The sequence below is a fragment of the Salmo salar genome, chromosome 25 (genome assembly GCF_965601325.2).
Source record: "Salmo salar chromosome 25, fSalSal1, whole genome shotgun sequence".
NCBI classification, from domain to species: Eukaryota; Metazoa; Chordata; class Actinopteri; order Salmoniformes; family Salmonidae; genus Salmo; species Salmo salar.
The window spans coordinates 33,927,311-33,941,210 of NC_138315.1; the positions used below are offsets into that span (position 1 = coordinate 33,927,311).

Consider the following 13,900-nt stretch of genomic DNA (forward strand, 5'->3'; position numbering starts at 1 on the left):
ACAGCCCCCACACCACTAGAGGGATGTCTCCAACCACCAACTTACCGTCCTAAGACAAGGCCAAGTATAGCCCACAGCGATCTCCGCCATGGCACAACCCAAGGGGGGGCGCCAACCCAGACAGGAAGACCACGTCAGTGACTCAACCCACTCAAGTGACGCACCCCTCCCATGGACGGCATGGAAGAACACCAGTAAGCCAATGACTCAGCCCCTGTAAAAGGGTTAGAGGCAGAGAATCCCAGTGGAAAGAGGGGAACCGGCAAGGCAGAGACAGCAAGGGCGGTTCGTTGCTCCAGCCTTTCCGTTCACCTTCACACTCCTGGGCCAGACTATACTTAATCATAGGACCTACTGAAGAGATAAGTCTTCAGTAAAGACTTAAAGGTTGAGACTGAGTCTGTGTCTCTCACATTGGTAGGCAGACCATTCCATAAAAATGGAGCTCTATAGGAGAAAGCCCTACCTCCAGCCGTTTGCTTAGAAATTCTAGGGACAATTAGGAGGCCTGCGTCTTGTGACCGTAGCGTACGTGTAGGTATGTACGGCAGGACCAAATCGGAAAGATGGGTAGGAGCAAGCCCATGTAATGCTTTGTAGGTTAGCAGTAAAAGCTTGAAATCAGCCCTTGCCTTAACAGGAAGCCAGTGTAGGGAGGCTAGCACTGGAGTAATATGATCACATTTTTTGGTTCTAGTCAGGATTCTAGCAGCCGTATTTAGCACTAACTGAAGTTTATTTAGTGCTTTATCCGGGTAGCCGGAAAGTAGAGCATTGCAGTAGTCCAGCCTAGAAGTAACAAAAGCATGGATTAATTTTTCTGCGTCATTTTTGGACAGAAAGTTTCTGATTTTTGCAATGTTACGTAGATGGAAAAAAGCTGTCCTTGAAACAGTCTTGATATGTTCTTCAAAAGAGAGATCAGGGTCCAGAGTAACGCCGAGGTCCTTCACAGTTTTATTTGAGACGACTGTACAACCATCCAGATTAATTGTCAGATTCAACAGAAGATCTCTTTCTTTCTTGGGACCTAGAACAAGCATCTCTGTTTTGTCCGAGTTTAAAAGTAGAAAGTTTGCAGCCATCCACTTCTTTATGTCTGAAACACAGGCTTCTAGCGAGGGCAATTTTGGGGCTTCACCATGTTTCATTGAAATGTACAGCTGTGTGTCGTCCGCATAGCAGTGAAATTTAACATTATGTTTTCGAATGACATCCCCAAGAGGTAAAATATATAGTGAAAACAATAGTGGTCCTAAAACAGAACCTTGAGGAACACCGAAATTTACAATTGATTTGTCAGAGGACAAACCATTCACAGAGACAAACTGATATCTTTCCGACAGATAGGATCTAAACCAGGCCAGAACTTGTCCATGTAGACCAATTTGGGTTTCCAATCTCTCCAAAAGAATGTGGTGATCGATGGTATCAAAAGCGGCACTAAGATCTAGGAGCACGAGGACAGATGCAGAGCCTCGGTCTGACGTCATTAAAAGGTCATTTACCACCTTCACAAGTGCAGTCTCAGTGCTATGATGGGGTCTAAAACCAGACTGAAGCGTTTCGTATACATTGTTTGTCTTCAGGAAGGCAGTGAGTTGCTGTGCAACAGCTTTTTCTAAAATTTTTGAGAGGAATGGAAGATTCGATATAGGCCGATAGTTTTTTTTATAATTTCTGGATCAAGATTCGTCTTTTTCAAGAGAGGCTTTATTACTGCCACTTTTAGTGAGCTTGGTACACATCCGGATGACCAGTGAAATATACCTGCTGGAGCGCGTGCTATGGGTGGGTGTTGCTATGGTGACCAGTGAGTTGAGATAAGGTGGGGATTTACCTAGCAAAGACTTATTGATGACCTGGAGCCAGTGGGTTTGGTGATGAATATGTAGCGAGGACCAGCCAACGAGAGCATACAGGTCGCAGTTGTGGGTAGTATATGGGTCTTTGGTGACAAAACGGATGGCACTGTGATAGACGACATCCAATTTGCTGAGTAGAGTGTTGGAGGTTATTTTGTAAATGACATCACCGAAGTCAAGGATCGGTAGGATAATCAGTTTTACTAGGGTATGTTTGTCAGCATGAGTGAAGGAGGCTTTGTTGCAAAATAGGAACCCGATTGGAGATGCTTAATGTGATTCTGGAAGGAGAGTTTACAGTCTAACCAGACACCTAGGTATTTGTAGTTGTCCACATATTCTAAGTCAGAACCATCCAGAGTAGAGATGCTAGTCTGGCGGGCGGGTGCAGGCAGCAATCGGTTGAAGTGCATGCATTTAGTTTTACTTAGATAGACCAACTAACTAGCGTTTTGCAAAACGCAAAGTGGATTTAACTTCTTTAGGGAAACAGCCCTAATGTTGGAAACAAACATCATTATGTTGCCATCCAGAGTCACATTTCATTATTTTCCAATCTATAGCACACAATATTTTACATACAGCAGGTTTGTAAAGGACCAAAGAGTTTGTTCTGTTTCGTACAGCCCTAATCGGACCCTCACACCATGACCCCAGTGGGTCATGTCTGATTGGTTAAATGCATTCCAGACAGTATTTGATTGGCCTTGGGGACAGTAGAGTAGGTGGAGGTATGTTTTTTCTCTGTGTCAAGCCATCCCAGCTGTTTTGTGGACATGTGCCAACCGAGGGGATGTAGAGCAGAGAAGCAAGTTTTTGTTTTGCAGTTATTCAGTGTTTGGGTGGTTCAGGGGGAGGGGGACCAGGGAGATGGGATCAGGTGAGAGATATATGGGAGGTGTAGGCTGTTTTAGGGGTGACCTCGGTAGTGTGGAGTTGGTGGGTTGTTATGGCAACAGGAGGCTGTAGCATAGGAGGGTTGTTGTGGAATGAGTAGGCTCTCTTCTTTTTCTCTCTCTCTCTCTTTCCCACTCTGTCCTGTGTTAGAAATCTCTCTTCCTCCCTTTTTTCCCGCCCTCATATTGATTGGGCTAGTAGTGTGGTCTCTCCGTGTATGAGAGGTGATCTCTACTAGGCTTTTTACTCACCAAATGAGGCCTCCGTCATGCCTTTGAACCTTCTCTCCCTACATTGGGCATTTCAGATTCTGTCTGAACGCTATGTATCACAGGCATGATATGGAGACTCCCATATCAAGCCTCCATCGTTCAGACTCAGAGACTCTTCATAAGAGACTTTCCCCTTAGTGACAGGGATTGCCTATAACTGATTTAATAGTAAAGTGTGATCAAACACACATCCTTTAGTGGGGTGAAAAAAGTTGGTGTAAAAGAAATAGAGCCCACACAGTCATAAGCTCCACCACGCAGCTTTATGAATAAACACACAGCGTTTTCATCCTGCAGGGATGTTCGTCTGGTCGTTTCACCGGGAGTGTACCACACCCATATTGATAGACATAAGACAAGCGCCTATTAAGGCAGTCTATACATATTTAAGTTGAAAAGGGCAACACAAAAACAATAATATATACACTGAGTGTATAAAAAGCTAATATTGAGTTGCACCCACCACCTTTTGCCCTCAGAACAGCCTCAATTCATCGGGGCATGGACTCTACAAGGTTTCGAAAGCGTTCCACAGGGATGCTGGCCCATGTTGACTCCAATGCTTTTCACAGTTGTGACAAGTTGGCTGGATGTTCTTTGGGTGGTGGACCATTCTTGATACACACGGGAAACTGTTGAGAGTGAAAACCCAGCAGCGTTGCAGTTCTTGACACAAACCTTACTATACCCCATTCAAAGGCACTTAAATATTTAGTCTTGCACATTCACCCTCTAAATTGCACACATACACAATTCATGTCTCAATTGTCTCAAAGCTTAAAAATCCTTCTTTAACCTGCCTCCTCCCTTTCATCTACACTGATAGAAGTGGATTTAACAAGTGACATCAATAAGGGATCATAGCTTTCACCTGGTCCGTCTGTCGTGGAAAGCCCCGATGTTCTTCATGTTTTGTACACTCCGTGTATATACTATGTTATGACTGTATAACCAGTGGTGGAGCTTTTGAGTGTGTGGGCTCTATTTCTTTTATACTGTAACTAATTAATTGTTAATTCAGATCACTTTGAACCAATTTCAGTTTAATTCAAAGTCATTTCAGTTCAATACAACCCAAATCTCGATACTGGTATGCTAAATATTGCATTCCATTTCTGGAGTTACATAGCCACAATTTCAGTGGGATTGTAATCAAACAAATTCCTGTATTTCCTGTGGTTTTTCATCTGTCTCGCTCTCATGTTGTCATTCTTCCCAGTGCCTTGATAAACTGCAGTAACCTGATGTTGAACACAGATCCTCCTCCTCTTCTATGTCTTTTCTCTGATCTCTTTGTTCTCTCATTTCATTAGTGGTGGCTGTCTCTGTTGTTCCTGATATCTCTCTGAATCTCAATCTACACACACATACACACACACGCCCACGCACACACACGTACAAAGAGAAAGAGATTGGGATCAAGCTGTTTTTAGCATCTGTGCTCAGTCATACCAGGATAACTTCAGGATGTTTGGATACCACCAGGCTTGAAACTAGCCCATGTGACATCTCAACAATTACAATGTTTAAAATCTACAAACCACTTCAATACCATGCGCCTGGTGCACAATACACTCCAATACCATACATCTTGACAAAGCTCTTGAATAGCCAAGCATCTTAACCAGGGCTTGACAATACCACACTATATTACTGGAAAGCCTACTCCCAGGCCCTGCATTATTCCATCCTCCATTCATTTGTCCAGGCCAGCTAAAAGGATGACTGCTGCTGCTACCCATTGTGTCTTACACACTGATGTCTTTATACAATCTAGGGCGTGTGTGTGTGTGTGTGTGTGTGTGTGTGTGTGTGTGTGTGTGTGTGTGTGTGTGTGTGTGTGTGTGTGTGTGTGTGTGTGTGTGTGTGTCTTCGCTGTGGTCTCTGTCATTAGATCTAAACCACATCACATTCCCCACTGCTCCTAACCGGTTAGATGAGCCATTTCCCATTGAGATAATAGAACCTGAACAGGATATGAATCCAACTGACAGACATTCAGACAGGATGTATTGACCCTTTACACTGTGGGAATTGGCTATATGGATAGGGCTAAATTAAAATGTTTCTTACAGAAGAAATATGCAATGCATCAGCATGGTAGGAATTGAAAGGGAACACTTTGGAGATTCTGGGAAAAATATTAGACCAAAGTTGAGGACCCAACAGTTCACCTGACACAAGACGGAATCTAAACATTACACTTGTTGATTTTATGTGCATTTGGCATTTTCTGTACTTTTTGCCACATTTGTTGATAACGCAGTCTGAAAATACTCTGGATACATTCACTAACATGATAAGAATATTCCTGGAGAATGTGGGGTAGGTGCAACATAAGACAGATCAAGTAAGAGGACTAACTGGTATCTCCAAGTGGCCACACCTCTCCAAAGTGGGCACAGTTCCTACGTCATTTCAATGCAACTATAAGGTGCTGTTTTGAGCTGTCCTAGCTGTGCCATTGAGGAACTAGTGCAAACACACTTGTAGATTTTTTGGTTTGGAACACAACCCTGCATCACTGCCATCACACAGTTACTGTTGTTTACGCGATCCAGAAACGGCCCATAAAAATCGCTATCTGGGTCAGGTGGGCATCATTTGAAAGCTTTTTCTATTGCCAACATGCCTAGTTAAGTTATAAAATACGATATTACAGTGTTAGGCTTCACAAGGCACTTCAGAGAAACACACACACACCCTCTGACTGCTGCTGGGACATGTCATCATCTTCCATCCCAGAATAATCCTGCCGCCCACCGAGCCCTGTCTCTGTATAGAGGGTTTTACCACTTCTCCCTCCTAAACCTGTCATGTCTGTCTGTCTTTCCCGCTTTTCCTCTCTGTTTTTAACCGGAAGAGTTTGTTTGTTTCTGTTGTCAGCTATACATAGTAGCTCATTCTGAAATGTGTTCTCATTCCAAATACATTGTCTGTATATTTTGAGTGTGTGATCTGGTCCACCTACAGGGAAATGCTCCGTTTGAGGTTCCAGTGTTAGGCTGTCATTCAGGAGAACGTGCCCTGGCTGGTTGAACACTGTGTGTGATCTGGTCCACCTGCAGGGAAATGCTCCGTTTGAGGTTCCAGTGTTAGGCTGTCATTCAGGAGAACGTGCCCTGGCTGGTTGAACACTGTGTGTGATCTGGTCCACCTGCAGGGAAATGCTCCGTTTGAGGTTCCAGTGTTAGGCTGTCATTCAGGAGAACGTGCCCTGGCTGGTTGAACACTGTGTGTGATCTGGTCCACCTACAGGGAAATGCTCAGTTTGAGGTTCCAGTGTTAGGCTGTCATTTAGGAGAACGTGCCCTGGCTGGTTGAACACTGTGTGTGTGGTGTGTGCGTGCGTGCCCTGAATGTCTGAGAGGGTTATGCTATATGCCAGGGGCAGGTGTCAACTGATGTAATAGAAATATAACAACAATAAGGTCATATAGCAGATGCTTTCATATAAAGCCACTTAAAGTTGACATATGGGAATGAAAGCCACAACTATGATCCATGCTCCAACCAAACGATGTGCTCCACCTGGGAGTGCCATATGCCATAGAACCACCGATGTGATACTCATCTCTTCTCTCTTCTTCCTCCTCTCCTCCTGCAGTCATCCCCGACTCCCTCACTGTCACCGCGCCACCACAGACCCTCTCCCAGGTGGAGGGTGACACACTCCAGCTCACCTGTGAAGTTTCCCGGGCGACAGAGCAGCACACACACCTGTCTGTGGGTTGGTACCTGCGTTCCCCTGAGGACTCTAACGTGTCGCCCCAGGAGATCCTCACCCTGTCCCGAGACTTTGTCCTCCGGGCCGGTGGGCCTTACAAACAGAGGATGACTGCAGGAGACCTGAGACTGGATAAGACCAGCGCTACGTCCTACAGGCTGACCATCCACCGGCTGCAGCCTGCTGACCAGGGCCTGCTCTACTGCCAGGCTGCAGAGTGGATCCAGGACCCTGACCGCAGCTGGTTCACCATGACCCGCAAGCAGGCTGATAAGACCCAGCTACGGATACAGCCCATTGGTGAGTAGGGTGAGATGGGAGTGTGGAGGTGTGACACACACACACACACACACACACACACACACACACACACACACACACACACACACACACACTTTTTGAGTGTAGATCACTATCTCCCACTAAGCATAGGAACAACATTAGCGCATTTAGACCTAACTGTCTTGTGAACCTAAAGTTTGGGGAAGCACATTTTCACCGTCAAAAATATAAAGCATTCATGCATCATCACATTTGCAGACTTATCGAAGACATATGAATATTCCTAATGTCATTAGTAAATTGGATAGTCATAATTTAGTTTAATATAACTCAAATCACTGTTCGCGAAAAGACTGTTCAGTGCAGCACGTGGTAGAGTATTGGCCTTGGCTAGGCTATATCAGATACGTTTCTTCTCCTTTCTTTACACAGGAAAAAAACATTTCATGCAATTCTACTACACTTTATATGACTGGAGAGATTAGCAGAATTTTTTTAAAGTGATGAAGATTGTGGCCAAAGCAATTTAGCTAAGGCCAGTTCAGTTGACTCACTTCAGCCACAATGTTGACCCCTTTGTCTGTGGTCATACAGGACACTTTATTTTTGTCAAGGGCCCAGTCAAGCAATCCCGAACGCAGGGCTTCGGCCAGGTATTTATCAGTGTCCCGTTTGTCAGTGTCTCGTTTATCAGTGTCCGGTTTATCAGTGTCCCGTTTACCGTTTATCAGTGTCCCGTTTATCAGTGTCCCGTTTACCGTTTATCAGTGTCCCGTTTGTCAATGTCCCGTTTGTGGTGCTGTAAGTCTTAGAAGATCTCCTATGGTTTTTGCGCATATTATGCAAGCAGGCTGGTCCAAGTCATTTGGTTCTCCATTGTTGTTAGGTTTGAAATCTAAATGTGCCTCAATAAGTGATGCCATGTTTTTTTTGATGCTATGTGAGCCAGCTTCTTCACCTCACTCCTCCAATCTACTGTAACAACGAAAAAGGTCAGAAGTGAAGGTCGGAGTAAAAACTCAAACGGATGATTAGGAAAAGCTCAAACCAAGTTTATTCAACCACTGGGTGAAAAGACAAAGACATGTTTATATAAGCACATATATTTATACCCTCCTACTAGGAGGAGTCACTTCTTTGCACATCAGATAGCCAACATATCTCTGTTGCTAGTCAGGAACTTCATTTGTTCCTCTCACTCACTGGTGTAGTCATGGCCCCGCCTCCTGCTAGAACCTTTGTGGGCATGCAAGTATATGTGTGTGACAGGACTGTTCCCCCTCACGTCATCTGAACTGACCTCGGGCCGAATTCCTCACTCCTCCCTAATCCACAACTGTCCTACCTTATCAGTGGCTGAAACCAGACTGTTCCCCCTCACGTCATCTGACCTGACCTCGGGCCGAATTCCTCACTCCTCCCTAATCCACGACTGTCCTACCTTATCAGTGGCTGAAACCAGACTGTTGCCCTTTGCCTCCTTCCATAGGATCCACTGATTAACTTTCCATACACCTAGTTCTTATCCACCCTCCATTGACCCCAACATAAACATTCATTATACATGTAAAGTAATCAATAAGTTCTGCTATGGTAACTCCCTCCCCACTTCAATGAACTGAATTGACCTTCAAAGACTCTCTCCTATTCACGCATATTGTGGATTTGCTGATTTCACTTCAACAGATAGTTGGAAAGAGGAGGAGATGTATACAGTTTAATAGATGGACTAAATTAGCAAAACAATTCCATATAATCAATAGTTAACTTCTCTAGGGCCAGTGGGACGATTTCGTCCCACCTACGTAACAGCCAGTGGAATCCTGTGGCGCGTTATTCAAATACCTTAGAAATGCTATTACTTCAATTTCTCAAACATATGACTATTTTACACCATTTTAAAGACAAGACTGTCGTTAATCTAACCACACTGTCCGATTTCAAAAAGGCTTTACAACGAAAGCAAAACATTAGATTATGTCAGCAGAGTACCCAGCCAGAAATAATCAGACACCCATTTTTCAAGCTAGCATATAATGTCACATAAACCCAAATCACAGCTAAATGCAGCACTAACCTTTGATGATCTTCATCAGATGACACGCCTAGGACATTATGTTATACAATACATGCATGTTTTGTTCAATCAAGTTCATATTTATATCAAAAACCAGCTTTTTACATTAGCATGTGACGTTCAGAACTAGCATACCCGCAAACTTCCGGTGAATTTACTAAATTACTCACGATAAACGTTCACAAAAAACATAACAATTATTTTAAGAATTATAGATACAGAACTCCTCTATGCACCCGCTATGTCCGATTTTAAAATAGCTTTTCGGTGAAAGCACATTTTGCAATATTCTAAGTAGATAGCCCGGCATCACAGGGCTAGCTATTTAGACACCCACCAAGTTTAGCCCTCACCAAAGTCAGATTTACTATAAGAAAAATGTTATTACCTTTGCTGTTCTTCATCAGAATGCACTCCCAGGACTTCTACTTCAATAACAAATGTTGGTTTGGTTCAAAATAATCCATAGTTATATCCAAATAGCGGCGTTTTGTTCGTGCGTTCAAGACACTATCCGAAAGGGTAAAGAATGGTGACGCGCCTGACGCGTTTCGTGACAAAAAAATTCTAAATATTCCATTACCGTACTTCGAAGCATGTCAACTGCTGTTTAAAATCAATTTTTATGCCATTTTTCTCGTAAAAAAGCGATAATATTCCGACCGGGAATCTGTGTTTTAGTACAAAGAGAGAGAAAATAAAAACATGGGGTCGCCTCGTGCACGCGCCTCAGTCTCATTGTCCTCTGATAGACCACTTACCAAAGGCGCTAATGTTTTTCAGCCAGGGGCTGGAATTACATCATTCAGCTTTTTCCCGGGTTCTGAGAGCCTATGGGAGCCGTAGGAAGTGTCACGTTACAGCAAAGATCCTAAGTTTTCAATAAAAAGAGTCAAGAAGCCCAAGGAATGGTCAGACAGGGCACTTCCTGTACAGAATCTTCTCAGGTTTTTGCCTGCCATATGAGTTCTGTTATACTCAGACACCATTCAAACAGTTTTAGAAACTTTAGGGTGTTTTCTATCCAAAGCCAATAATTATATGCATATTCTAGTTTCTGGGCAGTAGTAATAACCAGATTAAATCGGGTACGTTTTTTATCCGGCCGTGTAAATACTGCCCCCTAGCCCTAACAGGTTAACACTCCCGCTATGGGTAAAGTATATCTACAATAAAATGAAGTTGATAAAACATTGTATTAAGAAATTCTATTTTCATGATGGTCTTCATCCAAAACCGTCAATGTCACGGTAATCCAATTACTGTCACAGCCCTAGGGAGATGTGTAGAGATGGCTTCTTGTTATAATGATCTGATAATAAGCTGTCGACCTCTCCAACCCAGCAGACCAGGAACAAGAGCAGAGTCTTAGCTACACACACACACACACACACACACACTGAAAAACACAACATGAAATACAGGGCCACTGTACGCTACAGAACAATGGTGTCTTTCTACAGTTCCAGGAAGACTATTCCAGTAGATCTATTATTGTGACTGATTATTAGCAGAATGACAGTAGAATTATTCATTGATTCTTAAGCATTTGCAACAATGGAAACATTTTTGTTTTCCTCCTGTGAGCAGTGAACTCTCTGAACCTCCGGTGGTTGATGTCACCTCAGATGGTGATCAGAGGATGTTGGATATGAATGCTCTCTGTGTCTCAGAAGAGTGTTAAGTCAGCCAGGAGAGGCACAAAGAGCTCTGCCTCTTACACCCCCTCTTCTCTCTCTTTTTTCTCTCTCTCTCTCTCTCCTATAATCCATAATGGATGGGAGTGTTGTAACGTGACAAAATGTGTAGATCAACGTGTGTGCGTGTGTACACCTGCGTGTGTGTGTGGGTGTGTGGCTCCTTCATTAGGCTGTGTGTATTGAAGAGAGAGAGAAAGAAGACCCAGAGACAGTCCCATCACTGGCTAATCACCCACATACAGAGAGGAGAGGCCAGACAGAATCCACATTTTTATTTATTTATTTTATTTCCACACACACACACACACACACACACACACACACACACACACACACACACACACACACACACACACACACACACACACACACACACACACATTTCACAGTTTACATTGTCATTTACAACTGCGACCTGGCCAAGATAAAGCAAAGCAGTGCTACAAAAACAACAACACAGAGTTCTATATTTTACCTTTATTTAACAAGGCAATTAAGAACAAATTCTTTCAATGACAATGATTAACTGCCTTGTTCAGGGGCAGAAAGACAGATTTTAACCTTGTCAGCTCAGGGATTCAATCTTGCAACCTTTCGGTTACTAGTCCAACACTCTAACCACTAGGCTACCTGCCTCCACAATAATGGGATAAACAAACGTACAGTCAATAACACAATAGAAAAAGTCTATGTACAGTGTGTGCAAATGTAGTAAGATTAGGGAGGTAAGGCAATAAATAGGCCATAGAGGCGAAATAATTACAATTTAGCGTTAACACTGGAGTGATAGATGTGCAGATGATGATGTGCAGGTTGAGATACTGGGGTTCCAAATAGCATGAAGATAAATAACAATATGGGGATGAGGTAGTTGGGTGTGTTATTTACAGATTGGCTGTGTACAGGTACAGTGATCGGTAAGCTGCTCTGACAGCTGATGCTTAAATTTGGAGAGGGAGATATAAGTCTCCAGCTTCAGTGATTTTTGCAATTCGTTCCAGTCATTGGCAACAGAGAACTGGAAGGAAAGGCGGCCAAAGAGGTGTTGGCTTTGGAGGTGACCAGTGAAATATACGTGCTGGAGCGCGTGCTATGGGAGGATGTTGCTATGGTGATCAGTGAGCTGAGATAAGGTGAGGCTTTACCGAGTAAAGATTTATAGATGACCTGGAGCCAGTGGGTTTGGCGAGGAATATGTAGCGAGGGCCAGCCAACGAGAGCATACAGGTCGCAGTTGTGGGTAGTATATGGGGCTTTGGTGACAAAACGGATGGCACTGTGATAGACTACATCCAGTCTGCTGAGTAGAGTGTTGGAGGCTATTTTGTAGCTGACATCACCGAAGTCAAGGATCGGTAGGATAGTCAGTTTTACTAGGGTATGTTTGTCAGCATGAGTGAAGGAGGCTTTGTTGCAAAATAGGAACCCGATTGGAGATGCTTAATGTGATTCTGGAAGGAGAGTTTACAGTCTAACCAGACACCTAGGTATTTGTAGTTGTCCACATATTCTCAGTCAGAACCGTCCAGAGTAATGATGCTAGTCGGGCGGGCGGGTGCAGGCAGCAATCGGTTGAAGAGCATGCATTTAGTTTTACTAGCATTTAAAAGCAGTTGGAGGCCACGGAAGAAGTGTTGTATGGCATTGAAGCTCGTTTGGAGGTTTGTTAACACATTGTCCAACGAAGTGCCGGATGTATATAGAATGGTGTCGTCTGCTTAGAGATGGATCAGAGAATCACCAGCAGCAAGAGCGACATAATTGATATATACAGAGAAAAGAGTCAGCCAGAGAATTGAAGCCTGTGGAACCCCCATAGGAGGGCCTGTCGCCAGAGGTCCAGACGACAGGCCCTCCGATTTGACACACTGAACTCGATCTGAGAAATAGTTGGTGAACCAGGTGAGGCAGTCATTTGAGAAACCAAGGCTATTGAGTCTGCTGATAAGAATGTGGTGATTGACAGAGTCGAAAGCCTTGGCCAGGTTAATGAAGACGGCTGCACAGTACTGTCTTTTATCGATGGCGGTTATGATATCGTTTACGACCTTGAGCGTGGCTGAGGTGCACCCATGACCAGCTCGGAAACCAGATTGCATAGTGGAGAAGGTATGGTGGGATTCGAAATGGTCGGTGATCTGTTTGTTAACTTGGCTTTTGAAGATTTTAGAAAGGCAGGGCAGGATGGATATAAGTCTGTAACAGTTTGGGTCTAGAGTGTCTCCCCCTTTGAAGAGGGGGATGGCAGCTTTCCGATCTTTGGGGATCTCAGATGATATGAAAGAGAGGTTGAACAGGCTAATAATTGGGGTTGCAACAATTTCTGTGGATAATTTTATGTTTTTGTGCTGTTTTTGTGATGTTTTTGTGCTGGTCAAGGGCAGTCAAGTCTGGGGTGAACCAAGGGCTATATCTGTTCTTAGTTCAATTTTTTGGGAACGGAGCATGCTTATTTAAGATGGTGAAGAAAGCTATTTTAAAGAGCATCCAGGCATCCTCTACTGATGGGATGAGGTCAATATCCTCATCCCGGATACCCGGGCCAGGTCGATTAGAAAGGCCTGCTCGCTGAAGTGTTTTAGTGAGCATTTGACAGTGATGATGGTGGTCGTTTGACCGCGGACCCATTACGGATGCAGGCAATGAGGCAGTGATTGCTGAGATCCTGGTTGAAGACAGCAGAAGTGTATTTAGAGAACAAGTTGGTCAGGATGATATCTAAGAGGGTGCCCATGGTTATGGATTTAGGGTTGTACCTGGTAGGTTCCTTGATCATTTCTGTGAGATTGAAGGCATCTAGCTTAGATTGTAGGACTGCCGGGGTGTTAAGCACATCCCAGTTTTGGTCTCCTAACAGTTTGAACTCTGAAGATAGATTGGGGGTGCAATCAATTCCCATATGGTGTCCAGGGCACAACTGTGGGCTGAAGGGGCTCTATAACAAGCTGCAGCGGTGAGAGACTTGTCTCTGGAAAGGTGGATTTTTAAAAGTAGAAGCTCGAATTGTTTGGGCACAGACCTGGATAGTATGACAGAACTCTGCAGGCTATCTCTGCAGTAGATTGCAACTCCGCCCCCTT

The 13,900-nt window shown here is 44.0% G+C and overlaps 1 protein-coding gene across 1 annotated transcript in view; it reads left to right on the forward strand.

Annotated features, from left to right (window-relative positions):
• Positions 1-13,900, forward strand: part of LOC106586624 (immunoglobulin superfamily member 3) — a 146,313-nt gene that overhangs the window by 75,751 nt on the left and 56,662 nt on the right. Inside the window, exon 3 of the mRNA XM_014174111.3 lies at positions 6,642-7,061. Within this exon, the coding sequence (XP_014029586.1) occupies positions 6,642-7,061 (420 nt within the window). The remainder of the gene's footprint in view (positions 1-6,641; positions 7,062-13,900) is intronic.